At 52.3% G+C, this 27,985-nt stretch overlaps 2 protein-coding genes across 2 annotated transcripts in view; one reads left to right on the forward strand and one right to left on the reverse strand.

Moving 5' to 3' along the window:
• The window catches only part of ABHD2 (abhydrolase domain containing 2, acylglycerol lipase), a 119,531-nt gene extending 113,241 nt beyond the window's left edge, over window positions 1-6,290 (forward strand). The window contains exon 11 of the mRNA XM_070054523.2: window positions 508-6,290. Within this exon, the coding sequence (XP_069910624.1) occupies window positions 508-704 (197 nt within the window). The 3' untranslated portion in view covers window positions 705-6,290. The remainder of the gene's footprint in view (window positions 1-507) is intronic.
• A 6,666-nt stretch (window positions 6,291-12,956) lies between these two features.
• RLBP1 (retinaldehyde binding protein 1) lies at window positions 12,957-26,710 on the reverse strand. Its single transcript, XM_008275350.5, has 9 exons — window positions 26,470-26,710; window positions 24,445-24,491; window positions 23,628-23,734; window positions 23,363-23,491; window positions 22,040-22,244; window positions 20,439-20,617; window positions 15,810-15,968; window positions 14,131-14,241; window positions 12,957-13,900 (listed from the first exon to the last, which is right to left on the reverse strand). Exons 3-9 carry the CDS (start codon window positions 23,637-23,639, stop codon window positions 13,742-13,744), a joined length of 954 nt encoding a protein of 317 aa, XP_008273572.1. The 5' UTR covers window positions 23,640-23,734; window positions 24,445-24,491; window positions 26,470-26,710; the 3' UTR covers window positions 12,957-13,741.
• Between the last annotated feature and the right edge of the window lie 1,275 nt (window positions 26,711-27,985).

A 27,985-nucleotide genomic window follows, 5' to 3' on the forward strand; every position in this document is an offset into this window, starting at 1 on the left:
ACTAATCAGGGCAGGCATTTAGCCTAGTGGTTGAAACTCTCGTGAAACTCTCGTGGGTTTGATACCTGGTTGCAGCTCCTGACCACAACTTCCTGTTAATGCAGACCCTGAGAGACAACAGGTGATGGCTTAAATAGTAGAATTCCTGCCACCTGTGTGGGAGACCTGGACTGAGTTCCTGGCTCCTGGCTCCTGGCTCCTGGCTTCTGCTCAGCCTGGCCCAGCCCTGGCTGTTAGGGAAGTTTAGGGACTGAACCTCAGGTGGAATGTGGGATCTCTGTGTGTGTGTGTGTGTGTTAGCAACTGTTTGTCCCTGTTTGCCTGCCCCTCCAAAGCGCTGTCTGATTTGGGGAAGCAAGGAAGAGTGGTTACAGGTTGGATAGCCACGTAGGTGGCTGTTGCCTGTGGGACAGGCCTAGGCCGCCCTGGCCAGCCCACTTTCACACTTCCCGCCCTGGAGCTGCCAGGAAACAACAGGGAGCTCACTCCGCTGCTTCTGCCCCGCAGAGAAACGGGAGAACGTCATGTTCGTGCTGCCTCTGCATGGGGGCCACCTGGGCTTCTTCGAGGGCTCCGTGCTGTTCCCTGAGCCTCTGACGTGGATGGATAAGCTGGTGGTAGAGTACGCCAATGCCATTTGCCAGTGGGAACGGAACAAGTCGCAGTGCTCTGATACGGAGCCAATGGAGGCCGACCTGGAGTGAGGCCTCGGACTCTTGCGCACTCCAGCGGCCCTGCTCTGGAACCCGCGTCCCCTCACCCGCTGTTTCAGGTCTCCCATCTCCCTCCACGACCTGGATCTGACCTCACCCTCAGCGGGGGGCCACCCACCACGTACACGTGTCTCGAATAGGCGGCTCTCCCTGGGAGCTCCAGGCTATTTTTGTGCTTAGTTACTGGTTTTCTGTGTTGCATTGTTAGCCATGGTGACAAGTGACAGGTTCTCAGCCCTCCTGTCCAGTTTCAGCATCTGATTGCTTTTAAGCCAATTACATCTAGTTTCCCTATTAAAACTGTGTCTGAACAGCAATTTTGCTTTGCCAGTGAAAGGGCCTTTCCCTGAGAGCAGTCTTCACGTGTGCTATTTCGTGGTGGTTGTACATGTCTTTAGGTAGACTCGGAGATCATTCTAGGCTAGCGCTGAAGGCACACTCAACCCGGGAGTCTGAGGGCCTGGTTCTCCCAGGCCTCTTAAATGGCAAAGGAAATTCCTGCAAGTCACAAGCCACGTTTTACCCCCCTCCTTGCTGCTGCTGACAGTCTCATGGGGCACTTGTTAAAAACTCAGCCTCCCAGGTCCCTCCCCTTGGAGAAGCTGGGGCAGTGGGGTCTGGGAAGGGGTCCTGGGATTTCAGTTTTTGATAAGTGCCCCAGGTGACTGTCATCACCAGGTGAATTTTTGGACGCACTGTTGTACAGCACTTCTACCTTCGAAACATCTAGGGAAAGTCATGGTTAGAGGTGCCCCTTGGCTCCCAGGGACCTCCAGAGTAGCCAGGCTCGCATGTAGCTGCCCTTGTGTGGTCAGAGGGTGGTGTCTCTGAACAGACCCTGGGTGTGAATGAGCGTTGGGGTTGAGCCCTGGCTCTGCCTCTGCCCGGCTATATGACCCTGGGAAAGTCCTTTTGGATTTCGATTCTCTCACCTATAAAATGAGGGACTTGGACCAGGTAGACTGCCGAGACAACTGCTAGTTCTAAAGTTCAATGACAAACTCAGTGTACTGAGGTTTGAGAGAACATCACTCCAGGGGAGCCCGGGAGCTGTTCTCCCAGGCTAAGCATGTGGATGACATCACTTGCCTTTTTTCCTTTGTCCCTCATTTCATATAAAGAGGTTTTTGGGTTATTTTTTTTTCCCCACTCAATTGTAATGTTAGTTTTGCAACTCAAGTCTGCACAGTGTCTACACTACATTCGTCAGTTGGATTTGAGGTTGCACAAAAACACTTGCAATCAAAAGATACGATTTTTGAAACCAGATTTCTAATAGTCTATATTTGTAGTGTATTAGGTAGATCAGTCCAAAGTATGTCTTCTCATGAGAAAGTGCCACTCTGGGTTCCAAGTACTCCTCTCCTCCAATCCTGTGGTACTTAACTGTCTAAAAACCCTACTCTGCAAAATCCACAATTGCTATCTGGAACTGAATAGACCTACAAGTGAAATTGCCTGGATACTTTAAAAATATATATATGTATGTATGTATTTTCCCTACTTCATCTCCTCTGGCTCCAGGACAGACTGGAATATAAACAGTGGGTTTATGTGGATGGGTAAAGGATAAAAGGATCTACCTGAGTGCCCGAATGGGTGGATACAGTCTGGGCATTGTTCCAAGGGGCTGACAGCAATCTGAAGAAGGTGTTTTCTGACAATCACCAGATCATCCTAATAACATCAGAAACAGCCATTTTTCTCAAAAGATTGTGATTTCTGTCATCTCAACTTTGTTTGGGTATGTAATTTCTCACACCCGCCGAATTGTGTCACTATGATTTTCACCCAAGTTGCTGTTTCCCTAATGCATTTCCTTTTCCTGTTCTTTTAGCACAGATTGGCACTTTATCACTTACCCCTTGATTTGGAAGCTAGCCCCCCTTCTCTGTCACTTTTCCCTCCACCCAATCACATCTGTAATCCAGAAGGTTCGTGGTCGCATTTCCTGCTGTTACCTTCATTCCTCAGCATTTGTGCAAATAGTTGAACCAAGCAATAACTTAGCAGAATTGAATCACCGTGCCAGGAAGTGAGAAACTTCTTTTCGTTTGCCTGAGGCCACATGTCTTGAACTATTCTGACAGTAGTGGCCCGGGTACCTACATTCCGGAAGAGGAAAAACAGTCCTGTTTTCACACGCATGCATAGAGGGGAACTGGGAGTCCTTAGGTCCTGGTCTGCGTCATCGCCCTGATGACCCCCACGCAGGGGAAGCGGGGCTGGGGGCATAGCCTTTGCTTCCACACAGCCATCATTTATCCCCCGGGACTGTGGGGCCGTGTCCCAGCTGAAATCTTTAGTGTGTGGCTCTGAAAGGCACTTACATTCCATTTTGGCTCACATGAAATCAACTGAAGCCCTTTGTTCAAGCTTCAGGCTCTCAGGGCTGGAAAGGAGAATGTGACTGTGGCTGTCTTTCAGGGAGCTTCTCGTTTGTCCCTGAATGAAAGCGTGGAGACATTGAATGCAGGGATGCAAACTTGGCTGATAAACGAGGGAGCAGCACTTTATGTGAGGGTCATCTTTTCCTTCCTCCACTTCCTTGCTTCCCCCCACTCTGCCCCAGAATCGTTCTGTGAATGCTCTTCTTGCTATTTGCTCCGAGTTGGACTACAACACAATTTTTAAGGAGTGTTTGGAAATTATATTTTAAAACAAATTAAGGATATAAATTGCACAGTCGAGACAATCCTGTTGTAGAAATGACCTGTTTAACACAAAGGGAGGGAAGACACCCACAGTTCCCCTAAACAGTCTGCAGACTCCCGGGAGTCACTGATCCCAGTCACATCAGGAATTCCTGGCTTTAAAAACTGGCGTCAGTTCTCCTTGACGTATTCATGGTCGCAGGGAGTCTAACAGACTTGAAGCAAACCCTTTCTCTTCTTGCCGTGTGTTGCACCCAGTGATTCCAGAGCCGAATGAAGACAGGATGTTGTGTGTTGTTAGAATATTCATCTAAACTCTCTGTGGCGGTTTACATGTGCAGGGAACCTGTGGCCCAAAGATACCCAGAAGGAGTGTTCCCTTCTTGATCTTGAGCTAGTGCCATGGAAGCAGGGTCCCTGGGTCCTCGTCCTGTCTCTGGGTCACAGTGGATCATGGGCACGTCCCTTCGCCTCTCGGAGCCTGTAACCTCATCTTCCACTGTCTCTAAGCCCCCATCATCTGTTTGCACATCATTTGCCTGAACTCGGCTTGCAGGTAGGAGTAGCTGTCCAGAGGCTCCAGGCTGGCCTCGAGGGGACGTGGCAAGCGGGAGGTTCTGTGTTAGGCCTTTCCTGGCGAGGAGCTGGATGCTGTCCAGAGCCCTGTGTCTTTGGCCTCTCTTCAGAGCCTCCGCTGTCGCCACAACATCCTGGCTCTTCTGAGGGCGGTCTTGTGCCTGCGGCAGGTGCTGAGCGCCACAATGAGGAAACTGTCTCCAGCCTTCATGCCGCTCAGGCGGGAGGGCATCGAGGATTCCCAGGGCAAAAATCCTTCCTGCTCCAGCTCGCGGCCCCGCCACCGCAGCGTGCATGAAAGCTGAGCTTTCTGGGGAGCCGTGCTCGTGTGCCCAAGCCCCTGAGTGAGAGCCCTCTTTGTGCCTGCACGACTTGAGGCTGTTTGGCCAGCTCCCAGGAAGCTGTGCGTTCTTGTTTGTGTTTGCCAGGCAAGCAGCTGTCTGAGATGTGAGAGGCTTTTCTTCTCCAGTGGCATTGATTCTGACTTAGGGCTACAGTTAAAGCTCGCTGAAACGCCACGCTGGGCTGAAGGAAGTCACAGCCAGCGGAGCTATTAAGAAGCGTTTCGCTGCGGCCTTCTGTCGCAGTGGCATCAGGAATTGTTTTCTTTGCCTAGAAAGCCTTAACTTGCCTCCAGAAAATTCCCTGATGTTGCAGCACTATTGTGGCATCGGAATTCAGAGTCTTCTGCTGTGGAAGTTTAGAGAAAAGCCACAGCAAACCCCACGAACTCCCTCATGTGGCCTGCAGGCTCCTTGTTTCATCAGCACACCCCTCACCTCACCCCTCCACAGTACGAGCGAGCCAGAACCAGCCGAAACGCTGCGGCGTTGGCCCCTTCCTGTCATCTCTTGGCCCTACTCTGTGGTTCAAAGCCACTTTGGATCACTTGGCTGCTTCAGAAAACCGTGGAAAGTGGCCTGCCTGTGGCGTTCAGAAGCCACACAATGAAGCAAAAGGAACTCCTGTACCTCTGTTTTCTGGGCAGAGCAAAGGACCCCCTCTCCTCTTCCTGTGTTAGGGTTGCTTTTGCCAAACTGTATTTGAAGCTAAGGAAAGGGGAACTGGCTCCTGCGGGCAGAAAGAACTGGAACGCCTTCCGAAGCAGAAGCTACTTGCTCTTGCCTGCATCACTGCTGCTGCCACCTCTGGATGCCGGGGCCCAGTCTCCCTCCCTCAGAGTTCAGCTCCCCGGTCATCCCCAGACTCCCGGCAAGTCGGCAGCTGGCCCTGTGGAAGTGCCAGTCTCCCACGTTTTCTGAGCTGTTTCCCCTAGCGTGTGTGTGGGTAAAGCTTTCCTGTGTCTTTAGTAGAAAAGCTGAAGTCAGTTTCTAACTGGTAGATGAAGCCCTACATCCTGAGTTCCATGACGTAAGTGCTCAGCGTTTTAACTAGATTTCTGTCAATCAGTGAAACCCACAATCTGCCTTCTCCCCACTTCTGGTCCCCATTAGCCAAGAAAGCCACTATCGCCATAAGCTGGGGACAGTCCACCTGCAGAGAGACCTTTCGTCTCCACGAGCATTCTCCCCCAGACCACCCACACCGAGCAGCCAGCAGTCGCCTGGAATAATTGCCCATCCCCTTGATCCCCGCGCCAACCACTTCTTGCCCAGGCCGCTCATGGGAGTGGACACATTTCTGGGTGCAGGAGTGCAGTTTGATTTGCTTTTCCGTTTGGCCTCACTTGAGTTCTCTGAAAGCACAAATCCGTGTAGACCCCGTTACCTCTCCGCACCGGTTCCCCGTGGTCTGGGTCTCCCCCACTGCCTCAGGAAGACCTTCACTGTACCGGATCTTCTGACGTCTGCCACTGCAGCTGCCTTAGTGACGCCGGGGGCGGGAGGGGGCAGGGGGAGCAAGGTTGCATCGCTCCTTGTCCTGGTTAGACTCCGTGCAGCCACATGCTTCTGATCTGCTTCCTGATTGATTTTTGAGAACCATCACTTTCACATTCCTAATCCTGGTTTGTTCTGTTGTGTTTCGTTTGGGTTTCCCAAAACTTCAAAATGCTACCCTGAAAATACTGTATTTTTGCATTTGTGTTCTGAGAGCCTTGGTGCAGCTGGATCTTTGAGGGAAATACAGGATCCTTTAGCACTGAGGCATTTAAGATTCGCAACTAGCAATGCAATTTTTTCTAAATATGAGGATATTTACCTTTATTAAGAAGTTATACTAAACGGCGGTGTCCTTGGTCATATTATGTTCTCCTGTTACTTTTGATTCCACTTTGATTCTGTGTGGTGGTAAACAAAGATCATTACAAACGAAAACTGTAATTTTGTTATCTTTGATTCAATGGAATTTCTTTACTTAAAAAAAGTAATAAAGACTAAAAATGCGGTGTGGCTGTGTGTCCTTTGTCTAGGGAGGGCTATTTTAGTCATTTCTAAAACTGAACCGTGAAGACAAAATAAAAGGCGAGATGTAAGTGGAATTTGCCATGCATGATTCATATGCTTCCAGTGAGGATATCTGAAATGACGAGAACATTATCTGAATCAAAACCATACTGGGGCACAAGGGTTTGGCATAGCAGTTAAGACGCTATGGTGGTTGGGGCCGGCGCTATGGTGCAGTAGGTTAATCTTCCACCTGCAACACCAGCGTCCCATGTGGGCACTGGTTCTAGTCCCAGCCGCTCCACTTCCACTCTGGGAAAGCAGTAGAAGGCCCGAGTCCTTGGGCCCCTGCACACAGAAGAAGCTGGCTCCTGGCATTGGATCAGCCCAGCTCCAGCCATTGCAGCCATTTGTGAGTGAACCAACCAGTGGATGAAAGACCTTTCTCTCTCTCTCTCTCTCTCTCTCTCTAACTCTACCTCTCAAATAAATAAATAAAAATCTTTAAAAAAAAAAAAAAAAAAGATGCTACAGTGGGACACCCACATCCCGTATCAGAGCACCTGGGATGTGTTGTGCTCCTGACTCTAGCTCCCTGCCAGCATACATCCTGGGACCCAACAGGTGATGGCTCAAGACCTTGGCTCCCTGCCACCCATGTGGGAGTCCCAGATGGAGTTCCCAGCTCAGGGCTTCAGCATAGCTCAGCCCCGGCTCTTTGGGGCCGGGGGTTGGGGGGTGCGATCCAGCACAGGAGAGAAAGCTCGCGCTCCCTCTCTGCCTTTCAAAGACATTAAATAAATCAATCAATTCATGTATTTGTTTTTTAATTCATCTTCTCTGGATCTGTCCAAACCCAAGCTAAGCGTCTCCTAGGAGCAAGCATTGGCTTAGCCAAGAACCTTGCAGTCAGAGCTTTTCTCCCCTCTTGCCACACAAAACCTTTTACTAGGCAGAGTGGGGTGTGCTGGCTTTGGAAGGTGTGCACTAATAATCCCTGAGAACGCCCAACATCATATTTCAAGACGCAAGCCTCCCCTACTTTTACCTCTGGTAAAAGTAGACTACCACCTCGGAAAACAGCTATGTGGAAGACGTTTCAGGCCCAGGGAGTTAGGTAGGCCAGTGCCAGTGGCTTGCCAACATGGTCATTTGCCGCACGGCTCCTGAGGCAGCCCGCCGACGTGTGTGCTGTGACACAGACCTCACTCGCTGCGCCAGTAGAGCTAATATTGGTATCAGACCTCTAATGAACAGGCTCCCTCTTAAAGTTATTTCTTCCTTTATCTGATGATGGTTAGAGAAATGAACTTGGAATAAATAAGGTTTAATATTATTCTTTCCCTCTTCTACCCGCACTTCCCCAGCCCACAGAAATAAATAAGATGGACGTTTGAGATAAAGCATGCAGAGGAACAGAGCCAAAGGGGTGTGAGCCAGGGTTGCTGGGTTAAGGGACCAGTTCTAGCCAATTCCTAGCTCTGTGAGCCTCTAAGCAAAATTTAACCTCAGATTTTAAATTTTTTAACCAGCAAAATGGTAATAATTGCAATAAAGATGTCACCTCAGGAAATCAAGTGGCTCAAATATAAGTTGTATATCCCTAATCTGAAAATCCAAGATGCTCCCAAAACTGAAATTTTTTGTTCCACCATGACTCCACAAGTGGAAAATTCTACACCTAGTCTCATATGAGAGATCACAGTCAAAATACTAAGTATAGGCCGGCGCCGCGGCTCACTAGGCTAATCCTCCGCCTAGCGGCACCGGCACACCGGGTTCTAGTCCCGGTCGGGGCGCCGGATTCTGTCCCGGTTGCCCCTCTTCCAGGCCAGCTCTCCGCTGTGGCCAGGGAGTGCAGTGGAGGATGGCCCAAGTGCTTGGGCCCTGCACCCCATGGGAGACCAGGAAAAGCACCTGGCTCCTGGCTCCTGCCATCGGATCAGCGCGGTGCGCCGGCCGCAGCGCGCCGGCCGCGGCGGCCATTGGAGGGTGAACCAACGGCAAAGGAAGACCTTTCTATCTCTCTCTCTCACTGTCCACTCTGCCTGTCAAAAATATATATATATATATAATACTAAGTATAAATGCTAGTGTTGTGGTGCAGCTGGTTAAGCCACCACTTGGAACAGCATCCTCCCATATCAGAGCACCAATTCACGTCCTGGTTGCCCTGCTTCTAAACCAGCTCCCTGCTAATGCACCTGAGAGAACAGCAGACAATGCTCCAAGTGCTTGGGCCCCCTGTCTCCTACATGGGAGACCATGGAGTTCTAGGCTCCTGGTTTTATCCTGACCAAGCCCTGGTCATTGTGACCCTTTGGGGAGTGAACCAACAGATAGAAGATTCTCTCTCTCTCTGCCTTTCAAATAAATAAAAATGCTTTAAAGAATATGATTGCTGGCCGGCGCCACGGCTCAACAGGCTAATCCTCCACCTGCGGCACTGGCATACTGGGTTCTAATCCCAGTTGGGGCGCCGGATTCTGTCCCGGTTGCCCCTCTTCCAGTCCAGCTCTCTGCTGTGGCCAGGGAGTGCAGTGGAGGATGGCCCAAGTCCTTGGGCCCTGCACCCCATGGGAGACCAGGAGAAGCACCTGGCTCCTGCCTTCAGATCAACGCGGTGTGCCGGCCATTGGAGGGTGAACCAACAGCAAAAGGAAGACCTCTCTCTCTCTCTCTCTCTCACTGTCCACTCTGCCTGTCAAAAAAAAAAAAAAAAACATGATTGCTTATGGATAGCGTGGAAATTCAGTCAGGAGAGGCCAGCACTGTGGCACAGTAGATTGACCCTCCACCTGTGGCACCAGCATCCCATATGGGTGCCGGTTTCTAGTCCCGGCTGCTCCACTTTCGATCCAGCTCTCTGCAATGGCCTGGGAAAGCAGTAGAAAATGGCCCAAATCCTTGGGCCCCTGCACCCACGTGGAAAACCCGGAAGAAACTCCTGGCTCCTGGCATTGAATCGGTGCAGCTCCAGCCATTGTGGACATTTGGGGAGTGAACCAGTGGAAGAAATACCTTTCTCTCTGGCTCTGCCTCTCACTGTCTGTAACTCTACCTCTGAAATAAGTAAATAAAATATTTTTATAAAAAAATTCAGTCAGGAATGCTAGTGATGCCAAGCAACCATGGCATCAGCATGTCCACATCAGCAGTGGAAATAGTGACTTTTTTTTTTTGATAGTTCAAAAAACTTGGCCTCATGCACAGTTATTTAAAATCTTGTATAAAATTACCTTCAGGCTATGTGTGTAAGATGTATATGAAACGAATGAATTTCATGTTTAGAATTGGAATCCTAGGCCGGCGCCATGTCTCACTAGGCTAATCCTCCGCCTTGCAGCGCCAGCACACCGGGTTCTAGTCCCGGTCGGGGCGCCGGATTCTGTCCCGGTTGCCCCTCTTCCAGGCCAGCTCTCTGCTGTGGCCTGGGAGTGCAGTGGAGGATGGCCCAAGTGCTTGGGCCCTGCACCCCATGGGAGACCAGGAGAAGCACCTGGCTCCTGCCATCAGATCAGCGCGGTGTGCCGGCTGCGGCGGCCATTGGAGGGTGAACTAACAGCAAAGGAAGACCTTTCTCTCTGTCTCTCTCTCTCACTGTCCGCTCTGCCTGTCAAAAAATAAAAATAAAGTACCTCGAGTCTCAGGGCGGGGGCTGGGGGGAAGGGGAGGACAGGGCCGCAGAAGTTTTCCAGTCTGCAGGAGCTTGCACATCATTGCCCTGGAAGCTTTGATCGGCTCTTTCATGTGCATTCCTGCGGAGACCTTTAAAAAAGGTAAGTTCCACTTCAGCACGTCTGAGGTGGAGCCCAGATGCCGCACTGCTAGAGAGCGCCTCGCCGACGAGGCTGCCCTCCACGGACTGCCCTGCGGGCACTGAGGCTCGCGGGGATCCTGGGAGCGTCCAGACCCAACACCTGCTGCGTTTCCACCACACCGGAGCTGTGTCCCCCCCAGCACTGGGATCAGAGATGGCCCAATTCACCCCTGGGGTGACTCTACCTCTTCTCCTGGCTGGCCTGGGTCCAAAAAAAAAAAAGACACGTCCCCTCCCAGGAAGCTTTTGCCAAGTTGCCAGACACCATTAGCCTCCTCCAGCATCCTTGGGTAAACTCGAGGCTCTGAGCCACGGCCAGTCTCACTGAAACTGGCAGCCTCTTTCCCTGCTGGGGCCACCACCCAAACTGCAATAAACCACCTCTCGAGGGCCACATCTAAGCAGAAATGCATCGCTGTATCCCCCCAACTCTGTCCAAATTCCTGTTTCTCAGCAGAATCCCGGCTTCATCCCAGTGTCCCCGGAAGGGAAGCTGTTTATGGGCATCAAATGGTCGTGAATTCCCCGCTTTGTTGTCCCCTCCCCACCCCAAATGGCTTCTGAGAGCACTTTAGCACCCGCCCATCTCCTGAACTGGGCGGGGGGGGGGGGGGGGGAGGGCAGCTGTAGGAATCACGCACAGGCATCTGGGACTTTGTGAAGCTGAGCACATCGATTTTTTTTTTTTTTTTAAGCACATCAATTTTTAACATTCACAGTCTTCCCACCGATTATCCCAAAGGCCCAGTCTTCCCAATCGCCTTCAGCCCGGCGTGTGCCTGGAAGAGCAGTGCCAGGCCAAGGCCAGCAGGGGGCGTTTCAAGCCCATACTGAGAAACACTGGGGCCTAACCCTTTGGCTTCTTCCTCAGGAAATCCAGGTCCCTGGGCTGACTCCAGCCCGGCTGACTTTAAGGGGACCGCAGCATCCCATTCCGGTCTAACGGGGAGCCAAGGCTGCCTACTGGCCAGCATTCGCCTGCAGCTTTCTCCACATCCTGACGTCATTTATAAACGTAGGGCTGTCACAGGCCAGATGGCTCCCCGCAGATTAGGTTCTAAAAAGAAGGGAGTGAACCATCAGGGACCAAACAACAATTCCCTCAGATTTGGGACACGGTTCTTAGAAAACTATAATTAGAGGAATATCTTCAGTATAAAAATATGGGGGCTGGCATTGTGCCATGGGTTTAGCCTGTGACACCAGCTTCCTTTATGGGTGCCAGTTCAAGGACCTGGCTACTCCACTTCTGATTCAGCTCCCTGTTAATGTGACTGGAAAAGCAGCAAAAAATGGCCCAAGTCTTTGGGCCCCTGCATCCCATGAGAGACCTGGATTGGGTTCCTAGCTCTTGGTTTCAGCCTGGCCCAGTCCTAGCTACTGTGGCCATTTGGGAAGTGAAGCAGCGGATGGAAGATTTCTCTGTCTCCCCTTCTCTATAACTCTGCCTTTCAAATAGATGAGTACAATCACATATACTGCTTGGGGCCAGTTAAACCACCGCCTACAGTGCCGACATCCCATTTGGTACTGGTTCGAGTCTCGGTTGTTCCACTTTTGATCCAGCTCATGCTAATTCTGAGAAAGCATCAGAGAATGACCCAAGTCCTTAGGCCCCTGTCAGCCACATGGGAGATCCAGAAGTTCCTAGCTCCTAGCTTCCAACCAGCCCAGTTCCAGCCATTGTGTCCATTTGGGGAGTGAACCATTGGATAGAAGATCTCTCTGTCTTTCCTCTCTCTGTAACACTTTCAAATGAACATTTATTTTTATATATGGCTTTAAATTATTTAACTCAGGGGCAGGTGTTTGGCCTGGCAGTAGACACCCACATCCCACACCAGAGCGCCTAGGTTAGATTCCTGGCTCCAGCTCCCCATTCCAGCTTCCAGCAGTTGCAGATCCTGGGAAGCAGCAGGTGATGTCTCAAGTAGTGTTGGGTCCCTGCCACCTACATGGGAGATGTGAATTGAGTTTCCAGCTCCAGGCTTTAGCCTGGCCCAGCCTTGGTCATTGTAGGCATTTGGTGAGTGAACCAGAAGAAGAAAGATAAGTCTCTCTCCCTCTCTCTCTCTCTTTCTCTCTCTCAAAAGAGGGAACTTAACCTTGGTGCAAAAAAAAAAAATTGTGTCTATGCAATTTTTTCACAGTATGCATTTTCTACAAACCTTTTGAATATGCCTTGTATGCATGGATTTCAAAAAAATGTTTGCACTAAAGTAAACCTTTTAATTTTTCTGTATAAGTTAAGTCTTCTGTATAATTTTTAAAAATTAATTTAAGGGTCAGGTATTTGGCCTTGTACTTAAGATGCCCGTGTCCCATATCAGGAGTGTTTGGATTGGAATCCTGGCTGCAACCTGACTCCAGCTTCCTGCCAGCCCTCCAAGAATATGTTTAAGTACCCTGGTACGTGCACTTACATATGTCCTCACTGGAAAATGAAAAAGAGAACTCTCAGTGTGTCAGAGAAACTTCTGAAAGTGTGCAAACAGATGGGACTGGATTGAACCGACAGTCCAGGAAATGGTTGGAAATCTGGGTGCAGCACCAAGGCTACTTCATGCCCACAGGAGGGAGGTGATCCCACAGACAGGAGTCATGGGCTGACTCACTTGGATACCTGGGTGGGAATAGCCAAGCCAGTCATCCCTCACTCAGCACCACTAGTAGGAACCACAGGATTGAGTATCTGATTCCAGGTGGGAAAGTACTTATAGCCTCCCAGAGAAGCACCTGTCAACGCCTGGGGGCCTCGTGCCCAGAGGACGCCAGCAACTCGGCCAGCAGAGGCTCCACACGGGCCGTCGGACCTTCAAACATGAGCACGCACGCAAGGAAAGCCAACTCCACAGAAGGAAAGCATTTGTATTTGTCAACAATATGCAGATCTGGAAAAGTGCAAGTTCATCATTATCAGTGACCTGAGCCTGGAAACAAAGAGCTTTAACTGTATAGCTGGAGGACCAGAGGTGCTCTGAGAAGACATCACCTGCCAATGAACAAAGCCACCCATCGAGGCAAGGGGTGCAGAGCAGAGAGCTTTGGCCGAGAAACTCCCCCGACAGACAGGAGGGGACACGACGGCTGCCCTGGGGAAAGGGCTAAGCTCCTGACCATCACCGCATGCAGGAGACTGTAGGTGCCCAACCGGAGCAGGCCACGCGACAGGAATTCTATGTGGAAAACCCCTGGGTGTGCCTGCAGGCTGCCGGCATTACTGTGTCTGCCGAATCGAATTGTTGGAACTTATATCCCCCTCTTGTATTTCTTTTTTATTGCGTTGGGGTGGGGCTTTAACCCGGCCTCCCTGCCTATTATCACAGCCCCTACATAGCAAAAATCTGTTACTCAGAAGCCTAATTGGTCTTTGAAATTCAAGCATACGCCTGTCACTGTCCTACAGCTGCAGAGACAGACGGAGCTACAACTACCCCGGATTCTTCTTCCAGCCAGGGGATTCTGCTTTATTGCCCCTCCCCCAGCATGGGAGGAAGGCGACCCCTGGGCTCAGCCTAGCTTAGGGAGGTCTGGCAGTCACCTCAAGCAGCTCTCTTCCCAGCCTTGGGCCCAGGACAGCTGAGGAGAAGGCTCAGGGATGCTAACTACAGCTCAGACATGGCCGAGACATTCTCACAAGGCTGTGTGCTCAGGTGGGGCCCGGGGGCCGAAGAGCTGCTCCGCCACAGCCTTGCCATCATACTTGGGCAGGGTGCCCCCGAAGTCGGCGGGCAGGATGTTCTCGTCGATCTCCTGGAAGAAGCCAGACAGGTCATCTCCGTGCACATAGACCTGCAGGGAAGCAAAGGGGGACAGCTGAGCAGGAGGGGCCTCCCCATAAGGCAGGGGGACAAAGCCACCAGGTGAGGTCCTTCTCCAGGGCCCTCTGGGCTGTGCTGTCGGGCAGGGGGGCAGCCGCTCAGTTCAGGACCGGGGCACAGAGGGTGCAGAGCACTCCTCCCACCGCCTCGTGCTCCAGCCCCACCTGGGTCACTGCCCTCCCTGGCAGGCCCTGCACTCACCCTCTGGAGCAGCTTGCTCTTCAGGAAGGGCTTGACCACGTTGTAGGTGGTGGTGAAGTACCACGGCTGGTGGATGAAGTGGATGGCTTTGAACCGGGCTGGGAAGGAGTCCTGCAGTGGAGAAGAGACGCCCCCCATCGCGGGCAGCCCAGTGGCCTCGGCGGCTCCCACTTGCTCCCCGTGGCCTCTCCCCACAGACCCCACCAGGGAACCCTGGCTCCAAGCTGCCAGGAGGAAGCCCCAGAAGTGCCGCTGCTCAACCCTCCACCCTGTCCCCCGCTGAGGCGAAAAGCCCTGGAATTAGGTGAGGAAGCGAAATAGCAGCCTTGCTTGATTTTTCGGTGACTGAGCGCTCCTGAACCCACATGCCTGGGGAGTGGACTGCGAACAGCTACTTAGACCAGAGGGCACTACTGGCAGCCCCTCCCAGGACCCCGCCCCCACCCCACCCTTGCCTGATGTACAGGGAGCAGAGCTAAGGAAGAACTCCTGACATATCAGTACATACAAGTGCACTTTAAAAAGTACACGGAAAATAGAATTAAAAGACAAGTTTAGGGGCCGGCGCTGTGGCATAGCAGGTAAATCCACCGCCTTCAGGGCTGGCATCCCCTATGGGTGCCGATTCAAGTCCCGGTCGCTCCACTTCTGATCCAGCTCTCTGCTTATGGCCTGGGAAAGCAGTGGAAGATGGCCCAAGTCCTTGGTCCCTTGCACCCACATGGGAGACCCGGAAGAAGCTCCTGGCTTCAGATCAGCACAGCTCCAGCCATTGCAGCTAATTGGAGAGTGAACCAGCAGGTGGAAGACTTTTCTCTCTCTTTCTCTCTCTCTCTCTCTCTCTCTCTCTGCCTTTCCTCTCCATACATAGTTTTTATTTTTTTCACAATATTCATTTTCCATGAACTTTTTAAAAATATTTATTTTTTTTATTTATTGGAAAGGTAGAGTGACAGAAAAGGAAAGAGGGAGAGAGATCTTGTGTCTGCTAGTTCACTTCCCCAAAAGACTGCAATAGCCAGGCCTAGACCAGGCCAAAGCCAGAAGCCAGGAACTCCATCCAGGTCTCCCACATGGGTGGCAGGGGCCCAAGGACTTGGGACACCATTCACTGCCTTCCCAGAAGCATTAGCAGGAAGCAGGAAGCAGGAGTCAGAGCTGGGACTCAAACCCCTGCTCTCCAGAATGGGATGCAGGCAGCTGAAGCAGCAAACCAAAGGCCACCCCCTCTGGGAAGTTTCTGAAGATTTCTTACAAGGAGGGCGCTGTCAGGGAGGTGGTGATACCCCTTTGTCAGGGTAAAGTCATGTTCAGAAAAGCAACATGGTATATACGGACAGACAACATAGGAGTCTAGATCAGAACATGTAGGTCCAAGGCTGTCCCCTGCCTTTATCACTGTGTGGCCTTGCGATTCACTTAACTCCCTGTCACCTCAGTTCCCAGGTTTGTACATGAAACAGGACAGCGTGGAGAGAATCTTCCAAGGAGTCAGAGTCGCCAAAGGGGTGATCACCTGCAAGTGTCTGCGGCTGGGGCTGTGGTTGTCTCTGTGTCTTTGTGGCACTAAGTGGTCACTTCTCAGGTCCTTGCCAGAACCATGAAACTGGGAAACTGGGCCTGCCTCCCAGGGTCCCCTCCTCTGAGAGGTTCTCACGGGACAGGTTCTGGGGCCTAACCTGCAGCATGTCCACCATCTTCCTGAGATCTGCAGCCCGGAGCCCCGCAGCCTGCTGCATGGTAAAGCCCTTGAAGTTCTCAATGATGCAGAACCCATTAATTTGGGTTTCCTCGTTCTCCAGTAGCTTCTCCAGGATGAAACAATATGCCTGCAAGATCTTGAGCACAGAGTCAACAGGCTGTAAGCCCCAACCCAAAAAGAGATTTATGAAGTCCCAGGTCTTGAAGGGAGAGATAATCGGCACACTGTTTACTGGGGTTTCATTCGCCAAAGGCTTCCATCTGGGATGTTCTGCCTTTGTGAAAGCAGACCAAGAAACTGACCTTGAAGATCACACCCGTGGTTAGGTGGCAGAATGTTGTTCCAGGATTATGTATTTAACCTTTAAAATAATTGTAACGATTTACTTATGTGATGTAGTGGGTAAAGCCACTACCTGCAGTGCCAGCATCCCATATGGGTGCCAGTTCAAGTCCCAAATGCACCTCTTCCAATCCAGCTCTCTGCTATGGCCTGGGAAAGCAGTAGAAGATGACCTAAGTGCTTGGGCCCCTGCACCCAAATGGGAGACCTGGAAGAAGCTCCTGGCTCCCAGCTTCAGATCAGCCCAGCTCTGGCCTTTGTGGCCATTTGGGGAGTGAACCAGCAGATAGAAGACTTCTCTCTCTCTCTCTCTCTGCTTCTGCCTCTCTGTCATTCTGCCCTCCAAATAAATAAATAAATAAATATTTTTAAAAAGGCAGCGTGACAGAGACGGAGAAACAGAGAGATCCTCTACTCGCTGGTTCACTCCTCAAATGGCAGCAACAGTCAGGTCTGGGTCAGGCTGAACCCAGGAGCCAGGAACTCGATACTGGTCTCCCATGTGGGTGCAGGAGCCCAACCACCTGGGCCACCTTCCACTGCCTTTCCAGGCACAATAGCAGGGAGCTGGATCTGAAGTGGACTATCTGAGATTCAAACCCACACTCTGATATGGGATGACGGTATGACAAGCAATGGCTTAACCCTGGTTCACTCTCAAAATGCCCACAACAGCTAGGGTTGGTCTAGGCCAAAGCCAGGAACCAGGAACTCAATCCAGGTCTCTGATGGGGGTGGCAGAGACCAATCCCATGAGCTGTTGTCGCTGTCTCTCAGAGAATATTAGCAGGAAGCAGGAGTCAGGTCACAGCCAAGAATTGAACCCAGATACTCTGACATGGACACTGGTGTCTTAAGCACTAGGTCAAATGCCAACCTCTATAGTTTTTTTTAATGAAACAGAAAACTAATCATACAGGTATGGTCCCATTTTAGTGAGATAATTATCGTGTGTATATGTTGCAGGAAATATCGATTAGGGACTGGCATTGCAGCACAGTGGGTTAAGCCACCACCTTGACACCATCATCTGTAACAGAGTGCCAATTCAGGTCCCAGCTGTTCTGCTGTTCTGCTTCTTGCAAATGAACCAAGTCCTTGGGCCCCTGCACCCATGTGGGAGACCCAGACGGACTTCTTGGCTCCTGGCTTTGGCTTGGCCTGGCCCAGCCCTGGCTGTTGTGGCCATTTGAGGAGAGAACCAGCAGATAGAATATCTCTTCTCTCTCTCTCTCTCTCTCTCTCTCTCTCTCTCTTTCTCCGCCCCCACCCCACTCACTCCCTCCCCCTCATTCTCTCTCTGTCACTCTACTTTCCAAATAAATAATAAAATTAATGTTTTTGACAGGCAGAGTTAGACAGAGAGAGAGAGAGAGACAGAGACAAAGAGAAAGATCCTTCTTCCATTGGTTCACCCCCCAAATGGCCGCCACGGCCAGCGCGCTGCACCGATCTGAAGCCAGGAGCCAGGTGTTTCCTCCTGGTCTCCCATGCGGGTGCAGGGCCCAAGCACTTGGGCCATCCTCCACTGCCTTCCCAGGCCACAGCAGAGAGCTGGACTGGAAGAGGAGCAACCGGGACAGAATCTGGCGCCCCAACTGGGACTAGAACCTGGGGTACCGGCGCTGCAAGTGGAGGATTAGCAAAGTGAGCTATGGCGCTGGCCAAAATTAATTTTTTTAAAAAAGATACAGATTAGAATGGTATCACTGGTAGAAATCTCTGGGTAGTAGGATTGTGGGTGATTTTAAATTCGTGATTTTGGGGGCTGATGCTGTGGCATAGTAGGTTAAACCTCAATCTGTGGCGCTGGCATCCCATATAGATGTCAGTTCAAGTCCCAGCTGCTCCACTTTCAATCCAGCTTCCTGCTAAAGCACCTGGGAGATGTCCCAAGTGCTTGGACACTTGCACCTTTGTGGGAGACCCAGAAGAAGCTCCTGGCTCCTGGCTTGAGATCGACCCAATCCAGCTGTTGCGGCCATTTGGGGAATGAACCAGCAAATGGAAGACCTCTCTCTCTGTGTAACTCTGACTTTCAAATAAATAAATAAATCTTTAAAAAAAAAAAAAGAACAAAGTGATATGGACCATGAATAGGCAAAGGGACCAATGGAACAGAACAGAAAGTCCAGAAATAGTCCCAAGCACATTTGAAAATAAAAGGGTTTCAAAATGTTCATGGAAAATGGAATTAAAAGATAAACTTGGGCCGGCACCGTGGCTCACTTGGTTGATCCTCCGCCTGCGGCGCCGGCATCCCATATGGGTGCTGGGTTCTAGTCCCGGTTGTTCCTCTTCCAGTCCAGCTCTCTGCTGTGGCCTGGGAGGGCAGTGGAGGATGGCCCAAGTGCTTGGGCCCTGCACCCCATGGGAGACCAGGAGAAGCACCTGGCTCCTGGCTTCGGATCTGCGCAGCGCGCCGGCCGTGGCAGCCATTTGGGGAGTGAACCAACGGAAGGAAGACCTTTCTCTCTCTCTCTCTCTCTCTCTCTCACTGTCTAACTCTATCTGTCAAATAAATAAATAAAAATTAAAAATTAAAAAAAGATAAGCTTAAGAGTAAGCATTTTCCTAGCAGTTAGGATGCCGGTTAAGATGCCCACATCCCACATTGCAGTGTCCAGGTTCAACTCCCCTCCCAGATCCTGCTCCCAGTTCCAGCCTCCTGTCGATGCAGACCCTGGAAGATAACAGGTGATGGCTCAAGTAGTCCCTGCCACCCACATGGCAGCCCTGGATGGAATTCCCTGCTCCCAGATTCCACCTAGCCCAGCCTCCCTCCACCTGCTACCATCTCAGGGTGAAAGCTCTGTCTGTCTCTCCCTCTCTGTCTCCATCTCTCAGCTTCTCAAATAAACTAAATAAATAAATATAATAAAAGATAAATCTATTGTGTAAAATTTTGAAATCCATGCATAGTTTTAACATAATAGGCATTTTCCACAAATTTCTTAAAGACTCTCATATAGAATATGATGACGATGGCATCTCAAGTCATTGGGAAAAGATGCACATTTTAGTCTGGTGCTGCGGCTCACTAGGCTAATCCTCCGCCTGTGGCACTGGCACCCGGGTTCTAGTCCTGGTTGGAGCACCGGATTCTGTCCCGGTTGCTCCTCTTCCAGTCCAGCTCTCTGCTGTGGCCCAGGAGGGCAGTGGAGGATGGCCCAGGTCCTTGGGCCCTGCACCCGCATGGGAGACTAGGAGGAAGCACCTGGCTCCTGGCTTCGGATTGGCACAGCATGCTGGCCACAATGCACCGGCCGTAGCGGCCACTTTGGGGGTGAACCAATGGAAAAAGGAAGACCTTTCTCTCCATCTCTCTCTTACTGTCTAACTCTGCCTGTCAACAACAACAACAAAAAAAGACGCACATTTTAATAAATGAGAGGCTGGTACTGTGGCATAGCTTGTGGCACCAGCATCCCAAATAGGTGCCAGTTTGAATCCTGGCTGTTCCACTTCTGATCCAGCTCCCTGGGAAAGCAGTAGAAGATGGCCCAAGTCCTTGGGCCCATGCATCCATGTGGGAGACCCAGAAGAGGCTCCTGGCTCCTGGCTTTGGATCAGCCCAGCTCCAGCCATCACAGCCATTTAGGGAGTGAACCAGAGGATGGAAGATCTCTCTGTTTCTCCCTTTCTCTCTCTAATTTTGCCTTATAACTAAATCAATAAATTTTAAAAAAAAATAATACTAGGGCAACTAGATAACATTTTCCAAAATGTGTCTGTATTTTTTTGTTTGCTTGTTTAAAAAAAATAAGGCTCATGGCACAAGCTGCAGCTCTCCAAAGACAAACCCTAATTCCCCTACTTGGGCAGCCTTCTCAAGAGCTCTCACAAGCAAAATCCAATACCTAAGCGCCAAGCACAAAGAGCTCAGGCTGCTTAGCGGGTTGGAGCCAGTGCTTTCCAGATCTCTCCCAACCCACAGCACACTAATCCTCGTTCTCTCTGTCACTCAGTTTTCCGCATTTGACAGGACCGCCCCCGGCTCATGGCCCACAGCCGTTGTCCCCGCTTGGCACCTGATGGTGACCCCAAGGACAGCCCACAGATGATGGGCAGGCCAGTCTTACCTGCAAAGCTTTCCCAGCTGCCCCAGCACCTCCTAGAAATTCTCTCCCTGCATGAAAGGGCCTAGTGGCAGGTGCCTGCCTTCCCCCCCTACTGACATCATCCCCTAGGGAGCCCTGCCTGTGGGTCCAGGAACGGCCAGGCAGGGAGAGAGAGGGAGGCAGCCAGGCAGGCCCCCACTGACCTCATCGAAGGTGATCTCTTCACAGTGCCAGTTCTCAATGTTGAAGAGCATGACTACTCGGCCATACTTGTCCCGACGAGAGAGGACCCCGGGGTAGCCAGCCTCAATGGTACAGCGCACAGCATCCAGGGACAGGCTCTCGAAGAGCTCAGGATACTGCAGCCGGAAGTTCACGTAACCTGGAGGTGGGAGAGATGAGGAGCCCCCTAGGGAGCTGTGCCCTGCTTACTTCCCCCTACTACCTTCTGAGATGCCACATGGTGGGACTCAGAGACCTGGGCTCCTGCCTGGCTCCTCCACGTGTTTCTGTGTGTGTCTGACCCTATCTGAGCCCCACGTTCCCTCTCCAGGGACTTGGGATGACGACACTGGCCCATGTCACCAAACTGTGTGGCAAACAAACAAGACCCAAGGTATCAACATCATTGTGAACTGTGCAAGCACGAGGTCCAGTCCCAAGCACCAGGGTGATTGCTACTTGTTTTCTTCCCCACAGGGACAAGGCACAGGGTTTTGGCTTTCGGTTGTTTGTTTTTGTTTGTTTGTTTGTTTTCAAATCTGGGGACAGAGAGGGTATGGGCAGGGCTGAGAAGAAGTCCCTGATATCAGATCCAAACCCCAAGCAGGACAGAGGCCCTTCCTGACTGTGCACCACCCCTGCTCCAGCCACAAACCCCAGGCCTCCCCATCCTGAACAGACTTGAGCTGCTGGAGGGCCTGGGCCCAGAGGAGGTGTTCTTGGGCGTGTGCCAAGGGAAAACCACGTGACCCCTTCCCAGGCAGACCCCACCCTCACTGTCTCACCTTTCCCCTGCTGTGCCCCTCATGGTGTCCTTAGGGTTTTTCTCCCAATGCCCCTCCTCCCCAAGAAAAGGATTCCCTCTGCACTATGCCGCTTTCCTGAGCACTTTACCTAAAGTGGCAGCTCCTTGGTCTTTGACATCCACCTCCTCCATTTTTCTCCTTACCCCTCATCACCAGGTACCACTCCATTTTTTTTTTATTTTCTCTGTTTGCTTTACTCATATTATCTCCACTGCGAGACTACAAGTCCCACGAGGGCAGAGGACTCTAGCATTTTGTTCTGCACTGGCCTAGGACAGTGGCTGGCAAAGCACAGCAGGGAATTAGCATTTAGGGAAGGAAGGAAGAAGGGGGAAAAAAATCAACGGGCTGCGCCAGCACCAAGACAATTCCTCCAGGAAACTTGTCTTCCACCAGCCAGCAGGACGGGGGCAGTTCTGTCCCTAGGGGCTGGGGCTCTCCAACCTGTGGTGAGCCGGGCGCTCACACGGCTGCCTGCAGAGTTCAGAGCGGCCTGGGCTCTGCCTCCGAAGCTCATCCAAATGAGCACCCCAGTTCTGCTCTCCCAAGACTGGGAGCCAAGACAGGAGCGGGAGCTCTACAAGTCAGGTGGTGTCAGACTCATTCATTCATTCATTCATTCGCTGCCGGAGCTGAAAAGGGTCTTGGAGCCTTTTGTTCACAGGCACCGTTTTACGGTAAGGCTTAGAGGCCGACACAGCGGGACTTGCCCATGTCACGGAATGGGGTCCCCTTGCTACCTGCCCGGAGCAGCGCCTCCCTCCCGCGGCCCTCACCTTTGAGCAGCTCATAGGCGCGGCCCACGTTGAACTTTCGCGCACGGATGAAGCGCAGGAGGAAGGCGCTGTCGCGGCTCCGCACCCTGTCGGCCACGGCCAGGGCCAGCTCCTCGCCAGAGGCCGCCTGCGCCTGCACCAGCTCCTGCAGCTCTCGCACTGCCTCCTCCCGAGTCTCCTCCTTCTCGTTCAACTCATCCTTGGCCTGGAACAGGGTGGGGTGTAGACACGGGACCTGGGTTGAGGCTCCCACCAGAGCCACACCCGCTGAGCGCCACAGTGACCGCGGCTGGAGACCCCGCTCTCCTGCCTGCTAGGGGGCCACCTGCACTGGCCAGCACAGCAGGTTGCTGTGTTTGTAGAAAGTTAGGGCAACTACTCATCCTGGGGGTGTTTGCAGCATGTGGCCCAGAGTCCACGGCTAACTGGAACTGAACTGGAATGGCCTAGCTTAGCCTCTTTCCCTTGGGGTGCCCATGGAAGCAGAGATGGAAGCCAGGAACCCAGCTTAGCCATCTCTTGTCCAACCCCTCCTCCAAAAAGCAGCCTCCACAGAAAACAGTCGGGGTGTCTCCGAGCTAGTTCAACAACCATATTCCTAGATACAAAAGACAAAACCCTATTTGTTTGAGGCTACATAGCAATTTAGAACTTGGGCCTTTTGCCTGTCCAGTGAGGCAGCAGTTGGATCTCTGTTCCCCAGGGCCACTTTGAAACCAGTGTTCTCGGGCCGGCGCCGCAGCTCACTAGGCTAATCCTCCGCCTAGTGGCGCCGGCACACCGGGTTCTAGTCCCGGTCGGGGTGCCGGATTCTGTCCCGGTTGCCCCTCTTCCAGGCCAGCCCTCTGCTGTGGCCAGGGAGTGCAGTGGAGGATGGCCCAGGTGCTTGGACCCTGCACCCCATGGAAGACCAGGAAAAGCACCTGGCTCCTGGCTCCTGCCATCGGATCAGCGCGGTGCGCCAGCCACAGCGCACCAGCCGCGGCGGCCATTGGAGGGTGAGCCAACGGCAAAGGAAGACCTTTCTCTCTCTCTGTCTCTCTCTCTCACTGTCCACTCTGCCTGTCAAAAAAAAAAAAAAAAAGAAACCAGTGTTCTCCATATCTGACTCCATGATGACCCCTAGTCTGGTACTCTGGGATCAGCCCAGCTGCTGCCATAGCCCTGACTCACAGGATGGCCAAGATGAACAGGCTAACCTATGAAGTCCAGGATGATCCAGAGAGCAGGGGCTGGGATACAGGAGAGAGTACTTTGTCACAGTCCTCCCAAACCTCCTGTGTCGCCTCCCTAGTCCCTCCCCACATCTCTGGCCACCCTCACCTTCTGCAAGGTGTGACGGGGCAGCTGGCTGCATGGACCAAAGACAGGCCCATGGTCCTTGGTTGTGAGCTGCTCCAGTTGGGCCCGGAGCTCCTGCTCCTCTTCAGGGACCATGCGGAACGTGCCCACCTGGGCAGAAAGGGGTCAGGGAGAAGTGAGAACAGTCGCTGTCCCCCAGCAGCCCGAATGAGCCTGGCAAGCGGCTGGCTCAGCCCCTACACCGCGGAGAAGCGGGGAGGAAGAAAAGGAATGGAGGGGTACTTACCCCCTCTGACATGCTGCGTCCGGGAGCCTCCAAGTCCTGGGCAGAAGGGCTGTGCTTCCTCTGTGCTGGCGTCTCCCGCAGGCCTTCCCTGGGACAGGCAGTCAAGGCTGCAGTGGTATTAGAGAGCCCGTTCCGGCACTGTCTCGGCGCACCAGAGCTCAAGTCTCGAGTGCATCAGAAGCACTGGGGGCACGTGTTCGAAATGCGGGTGTCTGCCTCCCACCCCACCCGCCTCGCGATTCTGACTCTGGAGGTCAGGACGAGCACCCAGGGAACTTCAGATTAAAGTGCCCCCTCCCCGGGTAACTCTGGAGGGGATGGCTCTTGGGTTACACTGTGCAAACCTGCTTCAAGAAGGCACATGTGCACACGTTCCTCAAACCTCAGCTGTTAAGATGAGCTGGCTCAGCCAGGGAAAACCCGGAGCTGGACTCCACGCCCAGTTACGTAACCACCCCAGGAGTCAATCCCTCCTCCCTTCTGCGGCCCTGTGGCCCCTGCTCCAAGGGGACGTCAGAGGCGTCCCAGCATAGCAGATGGCCCTTTCCCCAGTGCACTCATTCCCAGGCGTGCTGGTGACCGTTACATAATCATGACACTGTGGGTGTGTGCTACACTTTATGGCGCGCTGGGTATTTTCAAACCCATTATCTCAGAACCGGGCTTGGCACCATTTTACGTAAGAGGAAAGAGGGCCAGGAGACGAAGTGGCTTGTCCAGGGCAGCACAGCCCAAAGCAGCCAAGGATCAAGACTCAAACCCAAGTTGTGACTTCCTGTCAGCACCAAGGGGCAGTAGGAACAGTGCAAAGTCAGACCTGGGTTCCACTTCCGCTTGCAGGCTTTGTGTTCTCACCGGAGTCTCCTATAAAATAGGGTGGAAAGAGTATAAGATGTGGGGCCAGAATCGTGGCACAGCGGGTTAAGCTGCTACTGGCATTGCTGGCATCCCAGTTCCAGCCGCTCCACTTCCCATCCAGCTCCCTGCTAATGCACCTTGGAAAGCAGTGGAAGATGGCTCAAGCGCTTGGGCCCCTGCCACCCACATGGGAGACCCAGGTAGAGTTCCTGGCTCCTGGTTTCAGGCTGGCCCAGACCTGGAGGTTGTGGCCATTTGAGGAATAAAGATTGTGTGTGTGTGTGTGTGTCCCTCTCTCTCTGTCACTTTGCCTTTCCAGCAAATAAATATATTTTTTAAAATGTTATGACATACAATTAAATATTGTACATATAAGCAATACTCAGCTACCAGAACAAATCTCATCCACGGCCTGCAGTGATACCCTGTTCACCCAGTGGTTGGTTGTGGAGAGAGCTCTTCTACTTCCAGGTTGTAGAAATGTCCTGCCAAAATGTTCCCAGGACCTTCCGCAACTTTTTGCCATTCTGCTTCTGCCTCTGACCAGGTCCTGTTGGTCAGTTTGGTCCTCTGGCCAGTTAGTAAGTGGCAATGCTGGGACTTGAACTTATGTCTGCCTGACATCGCATCTTTTTTTTTTTAATTAATCATAATACTTGTTTTTATTTGGAAGGCAAGAAGACAGAGGATCTCTATCCACTCCTCCAAATGCCTGCAATAGCCAGGAACCTGGGACTCCATCTGCGTCTTCTCCATCAGTGGCAGGGACCCAAGCACCTGGGCCGTCACTGCTGTCTCCCAGGCAGCTGGAATCAGGGGTGAAGCCAAAACTTGAACCCACTCTGAAATGGGTGCAGGTGTTCCACGCGGAGTCTTCACCACTGCACCAAACACTCACCCCACCAAGCCTGACATCTCGAACCAACACGTCTCCAAGCAAACTCTCTGAGAGCTGAACCTTGAAGGTCAGAGGGACCTGGGTTTGAATTAGGCCTTGTCATTCACCAGCTGTTTGACCTTAGGCAAATTATTTAACCTTCTGGGGCTTCAGCAAACGAAGGATAATAACAGTATCTACAAAGAAGAATTGTAATGTGCCTGGCACAGTGTCTTACTGGAGAACATAGCTCCCTTCCCTTTGCTAACAACACACTGATCGTCAGTCTGACTCTACAGAGAGACCTGGAGGACCCCAGGGACCATCTGAGGGCCTCCCATCTCCCACCCTTCCCTCTGCTCAGCCCCATCAAGGGCAGGGAAGCTCCGGGGGCTGTAATTCACCCACAGGAACCAAAGCTGAGCCACGTCTCTGGCTGTTGGGCATGAGATTGCATGGATGCAGAGACCAGCAGACTGAAACATGGTTGTGCCATCTTTCTCTCTCTCTCTCTCTCTCTCTCTCTCTCTCTCGAACAGGACTAGAGATTCTGATAGAAGTGCCCTGAGGAGCTCAGGCAGGAGGGATAGTGCAGGACGCCCTTGGCTGGTTAAGCAGACATCAGGACAAGATCCCAGATCTTAAAAACACAGGGCTACAGTCAGTACAACAATTGATTTCTAAACATGCCTAAGCTGTTAACCTTGATTTTTTTTTCTCAAACACTAATTTATGAGCTATATACAATGAAAAACCACTTACCCCTCACACCATGTATATGCTGTTCTCTGCCATCTAAGGTTGTCCAAAGAACCGCAGGACGCCCAATTACGTATGAACAACAAATGTATTCAATATATAAGCATGTCTCATACCATATTTGGGACATGCTTATTATACTCAAGAAGTATTTGTTGTTCACCTGAAATTAACATTTTTGGGGGTGCCCTGTATTTGCTTTTGTTAAACCGGCTGTAAGCTTGGTCTGGGCCAACCTGGAGAGGGGCCGGTGGTTTTCAGTTTTACTGACGGCCTGGGCTGGGGTCTCCTCCCCACCTCCCCCTGACTCCTCACCCCGGGCTTGGGTTCTCACCGGTACTGACTCACCTACCAGGTCAGCAGCTCCTCCTTGGGGCCACCCAGTCCCTGAATCGTCCGGGACTCTGGAGGTTGCCTCCGCTGGGGGTGTGGTCCAGTCAGCCGGTCGGGATTAGAGTGTCACAAGGAACTTCTCATTGCCCCCAGCCTCTTGTTAAATCAGGTTCACAGGAGGCCCAGAGCAGGGCGAGCAAAGCTCTAGGGGGGAGAGAGCCGAGGTCTGGGCCCGGCAGGAAACGCATCAAAGCCTTCCTTTGTGTGCGCTCCTGCCCTGGAGTTCCTGTTCAGCCGTGTGGAAGCCGGGGCCGTGGGGCTGGGAGCTGGGCCAGCCCCCACTCCCTCTTCCCTGCCCTCTTTCTCCTCCAAACCCCAGCAGAGTCTGAGCGAGCACCCCCTACCCCCAGGACAAGATACGCCAAGAGGTGAAAGGGAATGCAAACCTGGTGGCCGACTTGATGGCTGCTCCAGCCACTCCTGGCCTGTTACCCACCCTCTCCCCAGCCAGCAGTGCTGCTGCCCCAGTTCTCAGTTCAAGAGTGAATGTGGTCATTGGGCAGGGTAGCTGGTGAAGGCTGAGAGGGAGAGGACAAGGCAGGTCCACCCACTGTCCAGGTAGTGTGGTGCAGTGGTCAGACCCCAGCTCCAGCCCCTTCCGGCTGTGGAAAGTTGTTCATCACTCTGTGATTCTGTTTTCTCCTCTGAGAAGTGGGGATAACTTGAGGACCAGGCTCCTGCCGTTAATGGGATGAAATAGCAGTGAAGTGCTCAGCCCAGGTACCTGGCTGCCTGACACTGGGGAAGAACTCTGTGAATGTGGTCAGTGTTCTGCAAATACAGAAAAAATAGGCACCGGCTGGAGGAACTCACAAGTGTGATCCATGCCTCTGCACGGCAAGAAACCCCCCTGCAGCCGCCTCCCTAGCCTCACCTTTGATGTTCCCCTGAGATGGGGGTAGGAGTTTGTTAGAACATCCTCTGGTCAGGGTTCCAAGGGTGGGAAGCTCCCTGTTTCCACCACTGGCTGCGACCTTGTTTAAAAACTCATCCTGGGTCCAACCCCAAGCACTGTCCTATCATGCCTGGTTTTGCCTCCCAGAGCTGTCCGGGGCAGAGGCGAGTCCCCGTGCACAGCCCGTTCTCCAGAATTCAGTCCCAGAAATGCTTTTTGATTTTCCCCCAGATACAGGTCTTGCTTTTCTACCCTTTCCTACTTGGACAGCTCTGGGACTTCCTCATCCCCCTGTGCCCTCTCCAGACAGCCTAGGGCTATGAGAGTGACCCTGAAGGAGAGTGTCCTGGGACCAACACCTGCCTCTCACTTGCCTGGCTGGATCCCTTCCTCTAGAGCAGGCTGCAATGTCTGGTGCTTAGATCCTGACGTGCCCCTGAGACCCTGGGGCACTTTGCTGCCAACAGCTCCCTCGCTGGGCTCCTGCTCTGGCTGCCGTGTGACCATTGGGACTGTTGGCTGTTTCCTTCCCAAGTGCTCTCTGGAAATAAGGACCCCTTCCTTTCAGTCATTCCC

Source organism: Oryctolagus cuniculus, chromosome 12 (assembly GCF_051225735.1).
Source record: "Oryctolagus cuniculus isolate XC-2025 breed Fujian yellow rabbit chromosome 12, ASM5122573v1, whole genome shotgun sequence".
Taxonomy (NCBI): Eukaryota; Metazoa; Chordata; class Mammalia; order Lagomorpha; family Leporidae; genus Oryctolagus; species Oryctolagus cuniculus.